A 24,733-nucleotide genomic window follows, 5' to 3' on the forward strand; every position below is an offset into this window, starting at 1 on the left:
ATAAATTATCCTCAGTATAACTTGCCTCAATTTTATTGACAGGCTTAGAAAAAATATGCTTGTTTTTTAAAGACCACAGGATTTAGCAAATTCCTCTTTCTAATTACTAAACAATTTTCTATAATTGAAAAAATTAAATGACATGAACAGGTTAATAAGTAACTTATCCTCTTCTTTCTTGGAGGGCTGATTCATCATTTTTTTTGTTCTTATGCTTTCTCTTTTGAAGTTATATTTAATCTAGATGTTCAAAGAATATTTAACTGCATTAGATAAAACTGGAATTTAAAAATACATTCTCATTTTGTAGTATATTCTCATTTTTGTATAATGCCTGTGTGCATGAGCTTCCAAGGTTTTATTACAAAGTACAAACAAATTTTAAAATGGAAAACCTGTTTTCAAATATAATTAAAATTTCTGAAAGGTCAAAAATATAACTTGTCTTTGCAAATACTCGCCTATTCAACTATTTATTTAATATCTATCATGTGTGAAGTTCATTACGAAAAGGTATGGATGTGAACTACATGGTTCTTCTTTTTAATTAATTAATAGGGTCATGTAGCAACAGTTGAGAGTAAACAGTTTGGATTGGCTACATAAGTTGGCAACCAAGATAAAACCAGAGTTTAGATCAAGAGTACCTAAAATTAATGGTGACAAGGAAAGTCAAAACAAGGTGGAAGGAAGGCATAGTGCATAGCAACAGATGCTAGAGAGTAAGGCAAGGAATTTCATCAAAGTCAATTAGACAGACAAAAATACAAAAAATGAAAGGGAATATATGGCAAAGTTTCCATGAAATCAAATGTAGGGTCACAGTAATAACAGAACCATGGTGATGATGCAGAATTCTAAAACAATTCCAGTTTCTCATACTATGAGACCTAATAAGAGAGATGCTACAGAATGGGAAAAAATCTTTACCACACACACTTCAGATAGAGCACAAATATCGAGAATTTATAAAGAACTCAAAAAACTTTACACCAAAAATACAAATAACCAAATCAATAAATGGACTAAGGAACTGAGCAGACACTTCAAAGAAGCTATACAAGCAATCAACAGATATATGAAAAAATGTTTAATGTCTCTACTAATTAGAGAAATACAAATCAAAACTACCCTAAAATTTCATCTCACTACAAATGAGAATAGCTATTATCAAGAATACAGGGCTGGGGAGATAGCTCAGCTGGTAGAGTGCTTGCCTCGCAAGCACCAGGCCCTGAGTTCAAAAAAAAAAAAAGAATACAAACAACAATAGGTGTTGGTGAGGATGTGGGGAAAAAGGTACACTCATACAATGCTGGTGGGTTTGCAAATTGGTGCAGCCCTTCTGGAAAGCAGTATGGAGATTCCTCAGAAAACTTGGAATGGAAACCCATTTGACCCAGGGATAGGTGGGTTTATACCAAAAGTACTTAAAATCAGCATAGTATAGTGACACAGCCACATCAATATTCAGAGCAGTCCAATTCACAATACCTAGATGGTGGAACCAACCTAGATGCCCTTCAATAGATGAATGGATAAAGAAATTGTGATGTGATATATATATATATACACACACACACACACACATATATACATATGATGGAATATTATGCAGCCAGAAAGAAGAATAAAATTATGGCATTTGATGGAGTTGGAGAATATCATGCTAAATGAAACAAGTCAACCCAAAAAAACCAAAGGCCAAATGTTTTCTCTGATAAGTGGATGCTGATACATAATGGGGAGGGGGAAGGGAGTAAAGGAAGAATGGAGGAAAGTTAGATTGTGCAGAAGAAAATGAGAGGAGGAGAAGGGGAAGGAGAAGAAAAGAAAGTGAAATGAGACAAACATCATTACTCTATGTACATGTATGATTACATGAATGGTGTGACTCTACTTCATGTACAACCAGAGAAATGAAAAGTTGTATTCCATTTGTGCACAATGAATCAAAATGCATTCTGCCATTCTGCTCTCATGTATAACTAAATAGAACAAACAATTAAAAAAAAGTGAGATTCAAAAGACAGACTTTGGGCCCATTCATATCATTCTGTCTTCCCACTAGTCTGTGAGCTTCATGATATATCTTTACTACTGGGTAAAATATAGTACCGAACATTTAATAGGTTCTCAACAAAATTTTTCTTTTCATGAAAAAATAAGGAATGACTGAAAGAGAGGACAGCATCCAAACTCAGTTTTCTACATATCTTTAGTGCATCAATTACTCTCATCTTGTTGGTATTTCACTAAAAAATCAGGATAATGTAGATAACATTCTTTGTGTGAGTGGCAAAAATGTTAAAACTACTGAAGAGTCTTAATAAATATTTCCATTCAAAATATAACAATAATATCCTTTAGTCTATACAATTTTCAACTTAAAACTAGACATGGAATTACAGTACCCTTAATACATCCCTGAAAGATCTAACGTGCAAAATCCCTGGAGAAAGTGTAAGACTTCAGTGCTCACTAATGAATTCTAGATTAAATGAGCACCATGGCATTTCACAATAAATGCTTTTGCATTTGTATGTAGAACACAACACTTAGTCTTACTCATAAATGAACTCCAATGCAGTGACAATTTTTGGGTTATGTATGGCAAACCCAAAGCAATCCTCAGGCAGCATCTAAACTGCCAATTTCAAAACACAGAAACATGAAGAGCAATCCATTTGTTTACAGTGGGAGTTATAACCTAAGTATAAGTTTTACTGCATTTAATGCATTTTTCTTTAAGATGATCGTTTTTTTTTTTAACAACAGAAAATGCTTTTATGTTCCATGGAACCGTACAGTGGTATAGTTCCCCTTTAGCTACATAGTAATGATGGCTTTTGTTATAACTTTCATGCTGTTAAGTGGACCATTAGTACTTGACTTGTGCTATTACAGAGCATTTTAACAGCAACAAACAAATAAACTTGCAAATCAGCACAGCATCACACTGCTTGCACTATTAATTCTCTTTACATTCTTTGTATTCATTTACATTTAAGTTTAATGAAGTGAAACAATATTTTCAGGTTTTTCTAGGCATGTTTTATTTAATAATTAATGTGATAATGTGAAGAGTCACCAAATGTAAAAATATCTTTAATTTTTATAAAAACTAAGAACTAAATGAAGACCCACTTTTTTATGTTTGTCTGATACAGAAAGCTTAGTTCAGCTAGAAAATTTAAAAAAAAATTATTATTAGAAAATAAGGGAAATTATTCTATCTGTATGAAAGAATAAGAAGTTCAGAGATGACACAGGTCTACACTGATTATATACAATATTCATGATATATGTATGTGTGTATATATGTATATGTGCATATACATATTTACAGAAAAATATATATTCTATTGATGATCACAAACTGTGCTATTCTGACCAGCATTTCTCAAAGGTGCATTGTTGAGTAGTTGATCATAAGGTAAAGCTCAGAAAACTGCAATGAATACCTCCCTTCTGAAAAACAAATCAAAACACAGACCCTTCTGACATAACAAACCTTCCGTAAGGGAACAAATGATCTGTCTATGTAAGAATTGTTAAAATGTATAATAAGGATAAATTATTTCTGATATAGATCTTCTTAAATATGTACACATTTTTATATTTTGAATGACTGTTTACAAGACATATACTTAAAAAGTAAAACAATTTACAATTGGTGAAATGTTTTAAGTATTATTTGTTGCTGTTTTTTGAGTATGATTATCTTTAAAAATACCAATATGAAAATATGGTTTTAAATGTATTTTTTCCTCTGTTTTGGAATTGTCAAAAAAAAAAAAAGGAGCAAACCAGTATATTATTGAAAGCTGCAGTAAACACTGTCTCTAACTGCAATGTCTGTTTTTTCTCTTCCCTTTGCACCTCCATGTACTCTAGCCTGACTTTTACCTCTAGGATCTTCATCACCTCTTTGCTTGGTTGACTTTCTCTGACAGCTAGAGTTCACCAGTGCCAGGAAAGTAATGCCTTCACCAGAGACTAGACTCAAAAATGATTGATGAGAGCTGGTATATAAATACCTCAGTTCTCACCACTTGAGTGGGAAAGCTGGTGTTATGTTCTACACTGGCTCCAAGAGCATTCCCAGCACTTGAAGTAACCTTCAGTGGCTCACAACACTGAATGGATAACACACTATTTTTGGCTGCCCTCCCTTCCTAGACTCAGTTTCTACTTCCTCTCTCATATTTCTTTTACCTCCAATATGAACCATATTCACTAGAATCATATTTGGGAAGAAACACATAAATGAAGATGGCAATATTTTAAACTGTTAAAAGCACTCATACAGCCCACCCTCTCTCTGCCTCCTCAGCCCAGGCCACCCATCTTCAGTACCTATAGCTTCTACCACCTCTGTCTTTCGCTAGGACTAACCCTCTTGCTGGCCTGGTCCTGACAGCCAGTCTGGCACAGGGCCTGGTTTTATCAGACATAGCCTTCCCTCCTTATCCTATGGTACTACTGTCCACCAGGTCTGTGCTGGCATGGACATGGAAATAAACATTTTCCTCCCCGAACCAAACAAACCTGCTATTAGATTTTATCTTATAAAAAACTATAAGGTAAGAAAAAGAGTATTAGACTAATTTTACAGAAGAAAAGAAAGACTAAGTAACTTTCCCAAAGCAGCACATTTCATAAGAGGTTGGAGAAGAGCTAAGTTCTGTTTTCCTTCCGTTTCTCTTTGCCTACAGCCTTCAACACAAAATGCATAGAAATGTCTCTTTAAATCAGTCTTTCACTTTCTCTTACCTGCATCTCTTTTATGAATAAAATGTTATGGATTAAATCATGTTTACTAAGGTATTTTTTGCAAACCCATTTAAAAAGAAGTCATATTTACTGATGACATTCAATGTATACAATCATCCTAAATATTAAAGGTCAGCAAGATCCTAAGCATTGGTTATTTCACTTCTTTTTTATTTATTTAAGAGAAAGCCAAGTCATTCTTTGGGTATATATGCTAGATGGGAACTGATTTTGATTGCAAAATATCCAAAACAAATTTATATCCAAGGCTAACTTATATCTAAGGCTCTCTGCAGATCTAAAACAGAGCTTCAGACATTCAACAATCTGGCATTTGGGACTGAATGATTTTTCTGGTGAGTGTATGTGGCTGTTGTTTGTATTATGGGATATTTAGTAGCATCTTGGCCTCTACTACTAACTACAAGTTGTGGGTAGCTGTCCTTGCAGTTACGACAACTTAAAATGTATAAAGTCACTACCAAATGTTCCGAGGTGGGGGCAGGGAACAAAATCATGCCAGGTCATATGACATTAGTTTCACAGCCCAAGCATCCTTCCAACATTTCGCAAAATACAGCCAGTCTATAAGGGCAGTAAAGTTTAATGTGACTTTGGAACACAAGCTATTTATATCTACCTTGAAATTTTTATAAATGAGGAAAATTTAAGTCCTGATAACATTTATCTAGTGTTTCAGGATTCCAAAATTACCAAGGATGGAAAATAAGTCAGAAGCTTCTGATTCTGAAACATAATTTAATAGTATAATATAGAAAGAACCAAGGCTTTTCATGTTTTGGTTCAAAAGTAGAATCTACTATCAGTTTCCATTCCACAGAGCAAGTTTATTGTTCCAGCTCTGGTGTAACAGTTCATAACTGTACGAGGAAGAATATAAACACTCTGGTAAGATAAAGAAGAGAGGGCACATGGCGTGCAGCAATATTTTTGGGGAGTAGGATAAATGAAAAAGTAGACTACTGAAAAATTTCACATGAACTTTGAAGCAGTACATAAGCATAAAGAAACTGTACTATGTCCATTTCAAGAGAATGTTAATGGAAATTCTATGCATTTTGGGATATAAGCTTAGCTTTATTTTATAATTCTGTAGTCAGTTTTATATTATTACAAACTCATTTCAGTGTGACAAGAAGAAATGCAGAGGTTTACCAAAATCTTAATCCTGAAAATCTTTCTTCACCTGTTTGTATTCCATCTTTTTACAATATTATCCTGGGAATTTATAAAGAATCATTCCTTTATTTAATACATATATTTACAAGGTTAATATATATTTGCTTGTTGTAAGAAAGAGCATTCAATCCTTAATTGTTTTTTATGTACTTTGCTTATATTTTGAATGACTAACCTGGATGTTCTACATTTCATATTTCTCAATGCTTTATGGCTTAATCCAATAACATTCTCTTTAACCTATTATCTATGAATAGGTAGTTTACTTAACTGCATTAATATATTCTTTCCTTGACAAGAAACTGTAGTACTATACTGGTGCCTTTTTTTAGAATTTTCTAAATTTTCATGGTAATAAGCACATATTCATTTTATGATCAGAAAACAAACTTTAAAAATAATGGTTGAAATAGAAAGTCAAAATATATCAAAGAAAAACTTGTTAGAATCAGATAGTTGGGGGGGAAAAAAAAAAGCCTGGAACATAATGACAGATTTAAGGACTTATTCCTCCAGGCCTATCTTTAAGCCACCTCAAGGTAAACAGTCCTTACCTATGTATTTTTAAAGGATCATGTTAGTTAAGAGTGCACAGGTATCATGACCTGTATGCTTTTTGTTTTTCTTTTCTAGCTGTGCTAGGGATCAAATCCTGGGCCTCACACATGCTAGCAAGTGCTCCACCACTGAGCTATATCCGCAGGCTGGCCTCTTTCACTATATTTAATGAGTATCCATACAGAAAACAGAAGGTATGACTGGATTCACAGGTTGTTCAGAATCCTGAATACTTTTTTCAAATTTCAGTCAAAAATTTAAAATGGACTTTAGCATTAGGATTCAACCATTAACCACTGATGCTAATAATATATTTCTAAAATTTAAATTTGTATTTTTAAATAATTTAATTATCATCAATTTAATCTTGAATAACTCTTGGTAACATTATAAGTTTCACGATTCGAATTCTGGGTCTATAGCATAGATAATATATGGGATAATACTTTTTCTCATTTATAAAATACCTATTCTCCAAATACATAGTATTTTTGCTTATAAGATAAAGTATGTCAAAGCTCTTCATATATTAATTATGAGGATTACCAAGAATATGTCTACTCCCTATGAAAGATGAAAAGAGGACATACATAATTGTGAGAAGCACTGAGTTAAACAAAAGTTCCTTTATCTCTGAATGTGTACTATACATTTCCAAGTGAATAATATTAGATGCAGCATTTACCAAATGCCTGATAAAGAAAAACATTAGAACATAATGATAACAATCTCATTCGATCTTTATAAATAGTTAAAATTAGGTAGGTTTTATTATTAAACATCTACAAAAATATTATGTGGAAGAGCTGAATTAGGTTCACTAATATCAAAAGTATATTTTAAGCTTCTTTTATTTTAGAAAAATAATATGGAAATATGGAAGACATAGAAAAAGTTCATATTTTAAGAATATAAAGTTGGATGAATTTTCTAACTAACTGATCTCATGTATGTACCTATCACCTAGATCAAAAAATAAGATATCTAGAAGACCACTGATGTCACACTATAATTACTTATCCAGCTCAAAAGTAAGCACTTTTTTGACATCTGAAACAGAGATTATTTTTACTTGGTTTCTGATCTTAAATAAATGAAATTTGACAGTAGATACTTTTTTGTCTGGCTTCTTTCACTTCACATCATAGGGATTCATCCTTATTATTTTGTGAACAAATTTATTGTTATATATGTCCCATAGTCTGAACACATTACAATTTATCTATTCTACTCTTGATGGTCATTTAGGTTTTTGCCAGTCTGGGCTATTGAGAATCATACTACTATTTTTGTACCTATCAGTAGCAACCATATGTATGGCTTTTCTTGGATATAAATTTATAGAATGAAATTGTAGAATCATGGGGTAGGAGTATCATCAGTATTAAAGTGTACTGTCAGCTTTTAAAATGACTGAAGCAATCTACATTCAAGTTGCTGAAACTCTTCACGGTATCAGTGTTACTGATTTTAACCATTTTGGTGAGTGCACTGCAGCACCCGATTATAATTTTAACTTTTATATACTTGACAACTACTAAGGTTGAATTCTTTTTTGTGTTTAGTGGCCATCTGGATAGTGTTATTAGAGAACGTGCCTAATATCAAGACTTATTTTCCCCCAATGGGTTCCTCTCTGTTTCTTATTAATTAGAAAGAGTTCCTTATATATTTGGGTCTACATACTTTAAAACCTGTGTATTACAAATATCTTCTCCACCTCTGTGACTTGCCTTTTCACTTTCCTAATGGCATCCTTTATTAAAGAGAAGGTCCTAATTTTAATGAGGTCTATCACAACATTTTTCCATTCATATCTTCCTCTATAATCTAAATGTAATTTATATTTATGGTAAGTTGTAACTGTCTACATTTCCCATTTGTATATCTAATTAAACCCTAGCACCATTTATTAAAAGATTCTGCTTCTCTACTGCATTTCAGTATCACAATTTATATAAATCAGTTTGAAAATATTCTTCTGCAAAATGTATCTGTCTTCATAGTAGTAAAACACTACCTAAATGCAGCATTATAATAAAGTCTGATAACAGGCAGCATATGTAATTTGTTTACTTTATTTTTCATGATCTGACCATTTAAATTCCCATGTGAATCTCCCACTAACTATAGTTTAAAAAAGTAATTTGATAATATTGATAGGTACTTAATAAATTTATGCCCTAAATAAAAATTGGTAAGACCCAAAAATTAAATTTGAACCTTTTGTAATTAATGTGAATTTTATGCTTAAAACAAAATTTTATTCTCCATTCCCTTAAAAGATGCAATGCTAGGTATTATAATGCCAAATCTCATTATAAACTCTTAAATACTGAAGAAAAGGCAAGAAGTTGTCACAATCCCCAGTTACTAAATATATTATAAAGCTAGAGTAATAAAAGTAATGTGATACTGGCATTAAGACAGACACAAACAAATGGAATAAAGAGGCTAAAATATATCTACACCATAGGGTCAACTGATTTTTTAAATAGGTGCAAAGAATACACAATGAAGAAAAGATAGTCAATTTAAAAAATACTGTTAAGAAAGTGGATAACCCTTGTAAAGAATAAAAATTCACCCTTGCAGAGCATGGTGGCACATGCCTATAATCCCAGAGACATGGGAGGCTGAGGCAGGAGGATCAAAAGTTCAAAGCCAACTTAGTGAGGCCATAAGCAACTTAGCCAGACCCTGTCTCAAAATTTAAAAAAGAAAAGGAGAGAGGGCTGCAAATGTGGCTCAGTGGTTAAGTGCCCCTGGGTTCAATTCCCAGTACCAAAAACAAACACTGAACCCTTATTTCCCATGACATATAAAACAAATTCAAAATCTATGCTAGATTTAAATGTAAGACCTGAAACTGTAAAGCTGCAATAAGAGAACAGGGAAAAAGTTTCACAACACTGGTCCTGGCAGTAATTTTTTTCAATATGAACACAAAAGTAAAAAACAGACAAGTAGAACCATATCAAACTACATGACAAAGGATAAAGCAAAAAGGTGATCTATAGAATGGGAGAAAATATTTGACAAATCACACATCAGATAATAGGTTGCTGTCCAAAATATAGGTGGAACTCCTAAAACTCAACCTCAAAAAACCAAATGACTACATTTAAAATATGAACAAAGGACTTGGATAGATATTTTTTCAAAGAAAGTACATAAATAGCCCACATATAAATAAAAAGGTGCTTGTTCAACATCACTAATCACCAAGTAAAAGACAATCAAAATCACAATGAAATATCACCTCATACACATTTGGAAGGCTATTATAAAAATAAAAATATACATATGCGTTAGTAAGTCTGTGTATAAAAAGAAAGTCTAGTACACTGTCAGTGGAAGAGTAAAATGGTACATGTACTATGGGCAACAGCATGGAGATATCTCAAAAAATAAAATAGAAATACTATATGATACAACAATTTCACTTCTGGGTATTTGTTCTAAGTATTGAAATTAGAATCTCAAAGAGAAATGTGCATTCTTACATTTCTCACTACAGCATTATTCACAGTAGCCAAGAAATGGGACAACCTAAATATCCACTGACAGGTGAATAAATAAAAATGTGGCATATACATATAATGTATATTATTTGGCCATTAAAAAGAAGGAAATCTTATATGTGACATAGATGAAACCTGAAGTCATTATGCTAAGTGAAATAACCTAGACCCTAAAGCACAAATACTACAGGGTTCCACTTACATGAGGTATCTAACACAGTCAAACTCAGAAGTAGAGAGTACAATGGTGGTTGCTAAGGGCCTAGTACAGGTTTTGAAATGGGACAATGTTAATATCCCAAAGGGAAAAACTGTCTTGGAGAAGATGAGTAAGTTCAAGAGATTTGCTGCAAAACATCTTGCCTATTGTTGAAAATACTGTATCATACACTTAAAATTTAAAGAGAGATCTCATGTTAAATATTCTTGCTAAAATTGAAAAAAAAAAATCCCTCACAAATACAGTAAAATTACATAGATCAGTATGACACAAAATACCTTATCACTATTCAGAATTGTTTTCAGAAATTATGACTTCAGAGAAAGGGGAAAAATATTTCACAAAACTATGGAGAATCTGATAGTGAAAATCTAAAGCATTTACAAAGTTTAATAGTAAAAGACATAATTTTCATTAATAATTTTAATATAAATATAAATCAAAATATAGTTGACATCAATCATTTAGGTAATCACCAAAGAGAACTCTACCCTCATTAATCGATAAACACTGTTATCATGGGAGTGGGTTCTCATAAAATAACAAGTTTATTCCCCTTTTTCCTCTCTGGCCCTCTTGCCTTCTGACGTGCAATGATTCAGCAAGAAAGCCCTCACTAGATGTGGGCCCCTTGATACTGGACTTCCGGCCTCCAGAACTATGAGAAATACACAATTTCTTTTCTTTATATAAAATCGCCCAATTATTACAAATATTGAAACAGTAAAAATTACTGTCTCATATACATTTTAAGGTATACCTTGCAATTTAAATACATCTATTACAAAGAAAACACACTTACTGCTCCCATTCCAATGGATAATCATTGCTAATTTGCTAACATTCTTTAGCAGTACGCATTTCATTTTATAAAGCAAAACTAATCTATTTTCTTCCTGGAGTATGAAAAACATTATTGTGCATATTAATTCATTAAAAAAATTAAAGCACAACTTTTTCAGTATATGTTGACATTACACATAAAAGAAGTAGAAAGGAAAGTTTTCCTAAAATATAGTAAAATGCAAAAGAAGAAAAAGGCTATAAACTAATGAATAATGTTCTGCCATCCCTTTCCATGGTACTATAGACAAGTTAAAAGTCTAGTGTATTCTTAGTCATGAATAAACCTAGTAGTTTATTCAAACGTAAGAAAAATTTGCACTTCTATCAAATACATGTGAATGAAGAATTCAGGATGAAATTAAACTTTTTAAATATTTTGGCCACAGACTTAAAATTTTATCATTTCTATTACACTTTTTTAGAGTTTTATTTTTGACACATAATAATTGTACATATTTATGGGACATAGTGATGTATTGATAGATGTACACCCTGTGTAATGATCACATCAGGATATTTAGCATTATTTATTGACTCAAGCATTCATCATTTCTTTGTATAAGAATACTCCAACTCCTGTCTTCTAGTTATTTTTTTTAAATTTTTTAAAAATTTTTACAGACTATATTTTGCTTCATTGTACACAAATGGGGTATATCATTTCTATGGTTGTACATAATATAGATTCATACCATTTGTTTAATCATACATTTACATAGGGTAATGATGTCTGTCTCATTCCACCATTTTTCATACCCCCTCCCTCTCTTTCCCTCTATGTAACCTAAAGTTCCTCCATTCTTCTCTCACCCCTACCTCCCCCACCCCCATTATATATCATCATCATCCGCTTATCAGGGAAAACATTCGGCCTTTGGTTTTTTGGGACTGGCTTATTTCACTTAGCATGATATTCTGAAACATACAATATTGTTGACTACAGTCACCCTATGGTGCAGTAGAACACCAGAACTTATTCCTCCTATCTAACTATAAATCTATACCCTTTTACCAATCTCTTCTCAATTCCCTCCCCGTCTTTTCTCCCTCCCTAGCTTCTGGTAACCACTATTTTACTGTACTTCTATGAGCTCGGTCTCTTTAACTTCTTTATTAAAGTGTTAATAAGATAAATATATTTGAAAATTAGATGTATATATCAGGAAAATGTTTTCTACAGGAAATGCTATTATTGTGTTCCTTTATGTGCTTCAGAGTACCTTTTCTCAAGAGCTGTGCTAATCCTTCAAAATGGTAAAAAAAAAATGTGGAGGAGAATAAAAGAATTTTATTAATCAGTAAATGTTCCTTAAAAATAAGTATTCCTGTCACATTAAGGTTACTAAATAATTCATGTTGAATTAACAGTGACACATTGATCTTATTATCCACCTAACTAGGGAGAAAAAAAATTTTAAAGGAGAATTAAGAAAATCCAACATTAGAAACAAAAGTCTCTGACATGGGTCTGTTATAATAAAATTTTGAGCATCAGCTATATGCATGTTCCACAGGTAAAAAACAGCTTAAGAGAAACTTGGTAGGTTTAAGGATTTGACTAACAAGAAATATAAGAAACATTAAAAATTATTCTACTAAAAGAAAGCTTATGATACCTAAATGGACTAACAATATAGGCATAAATATATAAAGGAAAGGAGAGACAACATAAGAAAGAATGACTGAACCTCAGAGGAATGGCAGATTAGATGATATTTGATAGGTGGATATGATTTGAGAAAAGTAGAGAACACTCCAGGAATGGAAGCAGAAAAATAAAACATGTATTTGGGGAACAATGAACAGCACAAATAGGCTAACACTGAGTTTCTCTGCAAAGTAGCAGAGTATCAGGTTGAAAAGGAAAATTACAATGGGCAGGAAATCAGAAGCCACTTAGGATTTCCAATTTAACTGCTAACTGAGCTACGACCCAGGTATGCTTTAGGAATATTCATGTAATGTCCTAAAATATTCACTTACAGAGCTTAGTGCCTGACATATTCAGTAATCAATAAAAACCTTTTGCTGTTGTCATTAGCAGTGCAAACTTCATCACTAAAACATACTTCAGTAAAACCACATGCAAGAGGACAGAGCCTCAAGAGCAAAACGGTGAAGGAAATAATATGACCGAGATCAGGTTAACATATTAAAACATTTCATAAGTAAGTTGATCAATTTTATATACTTTAATGAAATAAAACATTAAGAAAGCAATTTTTTAGCTTAAGGTATACTGTTTTAGAAGAACATTAAAAAGCAGTAATGAAAACTTTTTGAAGTTTCCTAAATTTACACATTAAAAAATATCATTACACAACAGTGACCAAAACCTTTGCATTGGTCCCTTTTTGATGTGATAGGAATACAGAATAAACAAAATCTTTGCTGTCAGGAGCTTATATATAATATTGGGGTGAAAAACAACAAAAATAACACAAATATGTAAATTACAGCATGTTATAAGATGATCATAGTGCTATTAAGGAAAAATAAAACAGGAAAGGGAGAGAGCAAATACAAGGATAAGGGAGAAAGAAGAAAGGACTTTCAAACACCGTGGTGAATTTGTGGTAAATATTGAAAAGTAAGGGAATGATTTGTTGCTCTATAATTATTCAATTTTCTTTGTAATAACTTGATTTTGAATGTTGAAGGCATTCTGAAATAATTCTTCTCTCTACATAATGGCATTTCAAAAATGTCGACAATATAAGAGCCATGCAGGTGATTACCCAAATAGTCTTACATTGACTTGTACCTTTACCATCTATAGGAGAAATCTGAAAATGTTAGGAAAAACTTAAGACCAAATTACTTATTATATAGTATCAAAAACTGCTATTTTGAAAATATGCAACTAGTTCCTAAAATTTGATTAAGCCATCAAGGAACACACTAAAAACACTTATGTATAAAGTAATGCAAGTCCTCATTTCAAAAAAATCCAACAGGAAGTAAAAAAGAACAGAGTAGGAGAACAGATAAAATAAGGTTTTTGTTTTTGTTTTTTTAGTTAGAGAAAATGTGAATTTTCTATTTTGAATCCTCACCATTCTAACACTAAGCTTCATTGAAAGTACTTGACTATGCTAATCTATCACAGTATTTCCTACCCATCAAAAGGAAAGGGAAGGCAATAAACATGTCAAATGAATCCAGAAGCAGTGACTAATGTGAAATCTGCCATTAATTTAACAGCATATCAATCCACTTTTCAATTTCTGGCAAAGGATTCTCAACATTCTACTGTAATGACTGCTAGAATCTTAATGATGGATTAATAAACCTCTTCTGAAGTAAGTTAAACCATGGATGGTACACTGGCTACAAGGTGTTTGCATTTCTATCATGGCACTACATGTTACCACCATAGCAGTTTATGAAGTTAAAATGTAGTTTATGCATATATATTGACACGATAGATATATTGATTTTTATAAATCAACATGAAATCAGTCTTCACCCTAAAAAAAGTTATATAGTGTGTCTGAGTGTGTGGGCATGTGTGCACATGCATGTGTGAACGTATGACAGTGGTGGTGAGAAGAAACAGAATATATATTTATGACTAGAATCCTCTCTTATAAATGCTAAACCTAATTTCTAATTCCTATCATAAGTAGGAATTAAGTTTAGCATACCTATGGTTAGAAAATACACTTACTACTTGTCCATTGTGTGGGTTCTTATGAGCATATGGAGGTCCACGGATATGATTCCACATCTGGCCAGATGTCATAGCAAAGACTATACACTGAAAAACAGGGTACAATGTTTCAATACATAAATCAGAGAATATTAAAATGATGTAGTTGAAAAAAAAATAATGGTCATCATTAAAAAAAAATAGTGCTCCCTTTAAAAGGTTTTTAATTTACTAACCATGTAATCATGGGTCTTCGGGTAAATTACTTATTTTCCTGTCATATTCCATATCTACAAAACTGGGATACCCACTCTGCTAAAGAGATACACTAATGGTTAAATTGGTTAACATACGTAAAGCATCTGGCATGGTGACAGACAATCTTTTAAGTGCCAATCTGAGCCAGTCAAAGGCACAGATGAGGTTCTTGATATTTCACTGAGAGCTGGAAGAACATGATAATCATCTACAACTTCTCCTCATTCCTGTATTAGTGTATATCACCAAAAGTCTAAATTCTTAGGTTACAGTACTTATAACCCCATAAGTACTTAAATGATTTAAGCATACTGTGTAACAGTAACTTTAAAAGATGTTTAGAGATGGAAGAAATCACAAAAAGATACAGCCAGGAATAACTGAGAGATCATTTTTATGTCTGCTGGACCTATGAGGGGAAAAAAGTGTATTTGGAAAACTAATCTCAAAGATCTAAGGCATTAACAAAGAGGGTGGAATAGAGAAATGTATGAACCAGAAGTCACAGATCAATCACTATAACGTGTAAGAGTGATTTGTTTAAACCACATAAATTTTTTAAATTCATGAACTTGAACACCTTTAATCTTCAATGGGATAAAAACAAATCTTTATCTTATAACTAAAATATGTAATTTCCTTCACCTATGAATGTACGTAGCAGATCACAATAGTTTAAATAGAATCTGTAGTTTTGCCAATAAGAGAAATAGTTTTCATATCATAGGAGTCCCAAATTATAGTTAATATCTCAAAATATTTATACTTATAACTTCAAATTATAGTAGTTATCAGGCCCATATTGGGTCTCGTGATTTAATACATTAATAAGGAAACAAATATCACCAGTTTTTCCAGTACCTGAGAATCTTAAATTCTCTAAAAAGATTGAGATATTAAATTAAATATAAATGCTATTATGGTATGCTCCTTAATATTCATTTTAATACATGATTTATTCACGATTCCAGGAACCAGTTTAATAAAAGCAGGTTTAAACATGGAATACTCTTGCTGAGTCATTTGAAGTACTGACAGATGTACTTATAGTACTTATAATAATTACTCACATAACCGTGGCACTTCTCTCATAAGACAATAGAATATTGAATAAACATTAACTTCAGCAATGCAAATTAGCCCACTTTTAAATACTCTTTAAATAAGCATAAATGATGGTTCCTTTTTTGATTTAACAAATGAAATATCACCATTTCATTACATTCATTAGTCTGAAAATTTTAATGTTTTGTAGTTAATTTTACTATAATTTGATATTCTTATTTTTATTTGATTAAATATCCATATAATAAAGGGTTTGACACATAAGGGTAAACCATTAAATGTATTTTTACAAAATGAACAAAACCCTTGTAATCAGCTCTGAATTCAAGAAATGGAACACTGCCTGAAAGACAGGAGCCCTCTTGTGTTTCTTCCTAAACATTACTAACATTTTCTTTTTCTTTTCTTTTAAGGTATTTTTTTTTTAGTTGTTGATGGACATTTATTTTTATTTATTTATATGTGGGACTGAGAATCGAACCCAGTGCTTCACACATGCAAGGCCAGTGCTCTACCACTGAGCCACAACCCCAGCCCAACATTTTCTTGAAAATGCTACAATATAGAATATGACTATACTCACCTTAATAGATACAATGAAACATTTCTCAGGAGGCTAAATTAAATTTGTCTTCTAAATAGGAGTTTTGGTGGATAAAAATCTTCACCAACGATTCATATTCAATGTGTGACTATTATTTTATCTATTGAGGTGTGGTAGGATCATACTGCAATTTTATTTTGCACTTTCATGCTGATTAATGAAGTTGTACCCTTTCAAATGTTTATTGAAATCTGGATAGTTCTGTAAACTTCTCATCAAAAGACCACTTAATATTTGGTTACCTGCCTATTTGTTATTGTTTTGTTAAGGTTCTTTATATTTCTGGATCCAAGTCCTTGTTCAATATATACAAAGCAAATAATCTTTATCAAAATTGTGACTTTTCATTTTCTCAAATGTATTTTTAGCAAAAAACTCTAAATATTTTTGGAGGGGAGGATGAAACCTATGGCTCCTGCTTTCTTGGCAAGCACTCTTAACACTGAGCTACATCCTCAACTCAGATGTTCTAAATCATAATGAAATTCCATTTATCAATGATTTCTTCTATTATGGTAGCTACTTCTTTTACATTCTAAGATCCTTGTCTATCATGAAGATAGTTACCTATACTTTCATTACAAAAATGTTACTGTTTATGTTTTACATTTAGATTCATGATGCAGCTTGAACTGATTTCTTATATATAAAGGGAGGTAGAAATTGAAATCTACTTTTTCCCCATATCGAATATCCAGTTGGGAAGTGACATTTATTAAAAACATGTACTTACCCACTGTATGGAAAAGTCACTTTTGTCATAAATCAAGTGATCGCGCTAGCATGAATCTGTGTATAGCCTATCAATTATGTTCTAAATGATTTTTTTGTGAAATGAATACTACAAAATAATAATTATTGAAGACTATAATAAATGTTGATTATCTGTAAATATAAACTATCCAGCATTGTTCCTCCTTTTGATATGATCTTAATTTATTCTATTCTTTATCTTTGCCACTTCATTAAAAATTTAGAATCCAATTTTCACAAAAAAAAAATCTGAGATTTTTTTCAAGGTAAAAATGGACATCTTTAAAATATTGAGTCCTCTAATTTATGAACATGTTATACCCATCATTAGTATAAATCTTTTAAAGAATTTTTCTGAATAACAGCTGGTGGTTTTCAGTGTACAGGTTTTGCTAGATTAATGGATGAGTGTTTTAATGCTATGGCAACAGATGATTTTTTAATTTCATTTTCTTTTTTTTTGAAAATATATACAAATACAGTTGATGTATGTACACTGATTATATCAACCTTACTGAATTTATTTATAAGGTCTAATAATTTTTTTTTCATGTCCACAACTAAAACTTCTGCTAATAGGGCATTTTTATTCTTATTCTGTCTAGAATGTGTATGTGTATTTTACATTTGCCTCATGCATTATTCTGGTCCTTAATACAATATTGCATACAAGGCATCTCATTATCTGAGTCTTCAAGTTATCCATTATGATGTTTACTATAGGATCTTTCCTTTTCTTTTATTCTCATTGGGCAGTGAATTCATTAAATGCTAATATGCATACATCAAGATGACCATGATTTTTTTCTCTAGTTTTTAGAGAATTATACATAATTTTTCACATATTAAATTATCCCTATATTACTGAAATAAACATTTGAAGACATGTTACTATTTTTATTTATCACCAATTCCTAGTACTTTGTTTAAAATAATTACATCTGAATGCTTGAAAAAGATCAGCCTATCATTTATGCTTTTAAATGTCCCCATCAGATTTTAAAATCTTCAAAAAATAAGTTGAGAGACATATTCTCTTTTTCCATTATAAAAATGTTTAAATAACATTGGTATTATTTTTTAAATGTTTGAAAATATTAATCTCTTTATATGAAGGTTTTAGCAATGGATTCAATTACTTTAATTGTGCAATAAGCAGATGTTCTCTTTCTGCTTGTATTAGTTTGGTTTATTAAAGTTGCTCAACTTCCTTGATACTGTCAACTTCACTGGTGATGTAACCACTTAATCCAATATGGTAAAGTCCTAAGTTATGACCCTGTTAAAATTCAGTCTGCCTTTGAGGGTTTTCAAGTCAGAACCAGCAGGGGGGCCCAAATTTAATTTTGATTCACAAAATTACAAAATGCTCTGCTCTTCAGAAGCTTCTTGCTTAGGATTTTAGCCATTAGGGAATTCCCAAATCTCAAGACTTGTGAAGTTTATGTCAACAACTCTGTTTATTTTTCTGCTTCTTCATATAATCAGACACTTAGGTGTTCAAAGTAACACGTAACTTCTCTTTCTGAACACTGGCTTCAGACAAAAAACTAAACAGAAGTGTGAAAACAGCACAAGTAAAAATCCTACTCAGATTATTTGCTGCAGTCAATTCAAAGAACACTTTTAAAGGCTGTCTCTTTGGAAAGCATTTTGGTTTCTAGATTTGCATTTTCCTTAAGAATTGTAAAAATAGTTCCATCTTGGAAAACCAAGATTTGGAGCACATGTCATATGTATATGTATACTATATATACAATAGCATATAATTGTAGGCTATTGCATTTGTGATATTAATGAACTTGTCTGATTTGTCTTCCTCACTATGAAACTAAGTCCCTGAGGGTAGGTCCCTAGGGCACATGTCCTAGTCTTTTTTACCTTGTTCTATCTTTGAAGCTCCATGTCACTCTTCACAGTTCTGAGTACATAGAGTAGGCTTTCAAATTCTAGTTGATTACTCAATAAATACACATGAATAAATAGATAAAGGTTAATGCAATGAAACCCATAATTACTATTTTAAAACTAATTAAAATGCAAATAACATAGCTAATATTTCTAAGGGAAAAATATGTACTAGTCAGAGGCATAGACAACAATGCTATAAATACCAGTGAAACTAATAACCATGTTTTAAAATTTCCTTAAACCTAAATGTATTTACCCATTTAATTTTTACTTAAAATATTTACTGAGCACTTTCTGCATTCCACATACAATGTAAACACTAGGGATACACACACAAAACTGAGAGAAATCTCAAACTTAATGTAGCAAGAGAATACTAGCATCTATACATAGACAAGTATTCAATACACCTTGAACTGAACATAACATCATGTGGTATCTTTCTCACATGCAGGTTTCCATAGCCATGAATTAAGAATAACACTAGTCTGAAGGGTTTTCCTCTATGCATCTATTTTTCTTGTTTTTCCAAATGAGCTCCTCAGTTCCTACATTCTCCAGAGGGTCAATGTGCTTAATGCCCACTTCAACTACAGTAACTGTGCTATTAACTATCTTGTAAAATAGGATTTGTGAAGAGATTTAATTTGGGAAAAATGTTTCTTATCATATCTTTAAAAAAAAATATATATATATATATATAACATGATTTTAACAATTTGGGGTTTGCATGTTTCAGATTTCTACTATGAAGCTGATATAAACTTGAAAATAAAAAGTTTTTGTTTTCTTTGCAAACCACAAAATTTAAAATTGGTCATGAGTTAATTTGAGGGTATCCCAATTAAATGCTCAATAAACTACTCATAACTGTGAAAAATTAAATGCAGTTGGCCTTCCATATCTGTGTTCCACATCTGCAAATTGAACCAACCATAGATCAAAAACATTTCAAATAAAGAAATTTTGACCGTACTGAACATGTACAGACTTTTTTCCTTGTCAGTACTCTTAAACAGTATAATATTACAACTATTTACACTGTACTAGGTATTCAAGTAATCCAAAGATGATTTTAACATATATAAGAGAATGTGTGTAGATTATATGCAAAAACTATGGGGACTGGGGTTGTTGCTCAGTGGTAGAGTGCTTGCCTAGCACATGTGAGGCACTGGGTGGCTCCTCAGCACCACTAAAAATAAATAAAATATACCCATCTACAACTAAATATATTTTTAAAAATATTATGCCATTTTATATAAGGGAATTGAGCATCTACAGATTTTGATACTCATGTGGGGTCTGCAAACCAACTCCCTATAGATATCAAAGGACATAATTATACAAAACAAGATTTAATATTTGAAATAGACTTTATGTAATTCTTTTATATTCTTTGTCTTTAAAATATAATATTCAATTGAGTAATTTAATAACATTTCTTTACTTAACTAACAAGTGGTATAAATAATCAGAGTAACAGCAGAAAAGCTTATCAGGGAATTCATATGTATGCTGTAATAAGTGTGTGTATTATTTCCTCTTTGCAGGACGTTACAGGCTTTATGTTTGTCGTACACCCTAAAGCAAAAATTTCCTATCCCCAATATACATTTCATTCTTATCCTATGAGTCATTCCTTTCCCCAATATGCATTTCATTCTTATTCTTCCTATGAGTCATACAAAATAAAGCGAACATAACAATGAAAAAAAAAAGTGTTAGAATACAGTCCACCACAAATTGAGTGCTCATAACATTAAGAAGTACCACTGGGAAGTACTTTTGCATAGGTTCAGTTGTAAAAACTGCAACAGCTATTTGTAGCTAGTCATGTTCTTTACTAAGAAGATCAAGGAGATGGACAGTCTGTACCAAGTTATTTTTTCTCACTAATTATTCTCCCTTCTGTATATTTTTAATTCTTGAAGTGATGTAATCTCATATAGCTCATCACTGTTTCTATTGTAAGAGCTCTGCTCTAACTGTGCAATCCAAGACTTTCATCAGAATTTCTACATGTTCACTGAACACTTTACCAAAAATTTTTAAGAAATGTATTCTCGCTTCCAAAAAGAATGAGATATTGTTTATTTTAGATAGACAAATATTTGAGAGTCTGAATAAACAGGACATCACTTTAGATTGTCTCTTAACTTTCTAAGGAAATCTCAAAATAGGTTGAGAGAGACAGGAAATGAATAAATTCAATTTTCCACCATGTAAATGAAGAATTAAATTTGGTAGTAGTGGTGATGCTGGTGGAAGGAAGCAGAAAATGATAACAATTAAAATTACATATCTGATTTTACTGCTTAGATGATTTCAATTGTTTCCACAGTCAACCAACAGATAAGTGAAAGGTACCATGGTTTTGTGTATCTCCATATTAATGAAAAAAGCAGGGAGAGATGCAAAAAAATATGTAAGGAGAATAGGTTTGTTTTTAATTCAACATTTTATTATCAGTGTAGAGTTATTGTCTAAAAATATGTCTGGCTTTCTGCAGCCAGTTATTGACTTCTAAAAGGCTGCCATACCTGCCAAGATATTTCTGGCCACCTCAAGTATGTGTTTGTGAATGTTATAATATCTTCTGCTTTACCAAATTAATCAGCTTTCAAGGATTCACAGTAAAACACAACATCTGTATGACAGAGGAAGCAAGAAAACTGATCTCTTAAAGTATTTAACATATATAAATGATATGGTGTTCTACACACTTATATGCAATCAAAATGGCTCAATATATCCAGTTAGTTAATATCCAACATAGAAGATTTGTACTCAGGTTTAGAGAAATCCAGCTTTGTGAAAAGAATACAGAACTTTTATCAAATATGTGGAATCAAATTTCAGAATTGAATCACTTCCTGCAAGTTATCTTTCAACCAATCTTTGCTCCTTGTTTGTAAATGAAAATAACATAAATTATTCAGTACATTTATTGTAAGGGATAAACATAAAGTATACCCAAAAGAAGAAAGATATTCAATATGATAATGTCAATAATTACTAATTTAAAATATAATTGCAGAGCATCCTCAAAGAGTAAGAATTCAGAGTGGAGACAGTATCAGTTTTTTGACAGACCAAATTGAGATAAGATTTGGTATGACATTAATGTTTAAATACAAAATAAATCTTAACTTCTCAACAACACTTTAAAAGAGGTACTGCAGCTGGGTAACTTTACTAAAGGAGGCAACTTGAAAGATAGCCTGGAAAACCCAAAATCATCTTAAAAACTTAGTTGTTAATCATCTTAACAACTAAGATGAATAAGGTTACCCACAGTGTTCATTTATTTTCAACAGAGGACAATTAATTCATTTTAAATCATTTGTCAGGAAAATATTAAGAAATTATCCTTAAAAAATCTTATCTTAGATCCCCTTAAAAATACGAACTTCAAATTTGTATTTTATCTACTAGAAAGCCAAAGTGGCTCTGCTTGAATATCTAAGCTCTAACTATTTGTGCAGAAGAAAGAATTGCTTTACTATGACTACTGCCTGGGTTAGTTCTCAGTCTATTCTATCATTTTCAATTCAATCTTTTGTTTTGTTTTGTTTTGTTTTGTGGTGCCAGGGATTGAACTCTGGGCCTTGTGCATGCAAGGCAAAAGCTCTACCAACTGAACTATATCCCAGCCCTTAATTCAATCTTTTTTGTTGTGATGGTTGTATTTTTTATTATGAGACAATTTTTTAACTCAATTTTATTGTTTTTTAGTTATACCTAATATTGGGATTAATTTTGATATAATTATAAAAGCATGGAATAGAATTTGCTCTAATTCTCAATCTTTAAAGACTCCAGTTTTGATGAAAATAAAAGAGGAAGGATGAAGGGCTATTCAAAGAAGGCAAAAGAAACTATTATTAATCTATTATACACAACATATTCTATAGGTATATATCCATTGGAAGGACCTATTTTTATATTTCCTACAAGTCAGTGCAGTGGCACACCCCTGTAATCCCAGCAGCTAAGAAGGCTGAGGCAGCAGGATTGCAAGTTCAAAACCAGACTCAGCAGTTTACTGAGGCCCTAAGCAATTCAGGAAGAAGATATAAAAGGGGCTGGGGATGTGGCTCAGTGGTTAAGTCCCTCAGGGTTTAATCCTTGTTACCAAAAAGTAAGTAAGTAAATAAATAAATAAACAAATGACATCTGTTGTTAGATTTACTTTTGAGTATCATATATTTTTTCTTCCTATTGTAAAAGATATTTCACTTTTTAATTATGTCTAAATGATTTGGTATATAAGAACCCTAATGATTTTTGGATATTGACCATGAATTCAGAAAAATGTTGGAACTCTAGTATTAAATGTCAGATCTCCATCAATTGTCTTGAATTTCCATGTGGACAATTACATCACGGGCAAATCATACCATAGGTAAATAGTGATATGCTTCTTCCTTTACAATTGTTATTCCCAATATTTCTTTTTCTGCTCTTATACACTAATTCTACAAGTAAAATGAAAAATAACAGAAAACTATAAACATCATTTTCAAGTTTCACTAATATTTGATATATTTTAATAGATACACTTTACCTGATTAAGAATGTTCACTTGAATTTATAGTTTGTTAACATTTTAAAATCATGAATGATGAATTAATTTTTATGGTATCTAATCGTATTTATAAGCAATTTCCCTTTGAATAATTAATGTGATGGCTTACAATTAATTCATACTTTGCCAAATGTTTAACCTTTCCTATACCCTAACTTTTTTGCTATTTTTGGAATTTGGTTGGCACTATTTTTTTTTTTTATAATTTTCGCTTTTATATTCATAAGTAAGATTTCCCATGTGCCATTTTACTTATCCCTGTGTTTTGGCCATCTCGTCTCTAAATTCTCCTATTTGGTCTTATGGTCTGTTTTTATGACTTATTTCATTATCCATAGCAGACTGATTTTTATAATTTCCATAAACTTTGTAGCAAACTTTCTGTTAACTTTTCTTTATGTGTAAGAAGTATTTCTGTCATTTATAAATTATTTTGTGGTAGGTGTGTGCAGACACTGCTATATCCTTTGTTAATATTGTTCTTATTGCTCATATTCAAATAAGGTCTATTTTTTCTGAACTGGTTTGTAGCAAGAGGCTACTCTGGGACAGTCGATTTTGAAGCTCAATGGTTCATCTTTGTTATTAAGAAAGCTGGCTATTTCCTTAACACCTAATCAAGTTTTTATTCCCTTGATTTAAGAGCCACTGCTACCAAAAGAACACACTCACCCCCTGAGTAGGTGATTCATTTAGATGGGACTACCTTCACTTGTACTTTCTGAGTTCTTTTACCTTTGGGTTCCTCAGCATTGTCTGAGATGTTATTTACCAC

At 31.6% G+C, this 24,733-nt stretch overlaps 1 protein-coding gene across 5 annotated transcripts in view; it reads right to left on the reverse strand.

The window, feature by feature from the left end:
• Positions 1 to 24,733, reverse strand: part of Tusc3 (tumor suppressor candidate 3) — a 339,326-nt gene that overhangs the window by 188,863 nt on the left and 125,730 nt on the right. For 4 of the 5 annotated variants that reach the window (XM_047549080.1, XM_047549085.1, XM_047549081.1 and 1 more), the window contains exon 6: positions 14,795 to 14,884. The exons of the other annotated variant lie outside the window; for it this stretch is intronic. In XM_047549080.1, the coding sequence (XP_047405036.1) occupies positions 14,795 to 14,884 (90 nt within the window). The remainder of the gene's footprint in view (positions 1 to 14,794; positions 14,885 to 24,733) is intronic. 5 annotated transcript variants of the gene reach the window in all.

Source organism: Sciurus carolinensis, chromosome 4 (genome assembly GCF_902686445.1).
Source record: "Sciurus carolinensis chromosome 4, mSciCar1.2, whole genome shotgun sequence".
Lineage (NCBI taxonomy): Eukaryota > Metazoa > Chordata > Mammalia > Rodentia > Sciuridae > Sciurus > Sciurus carolinensis.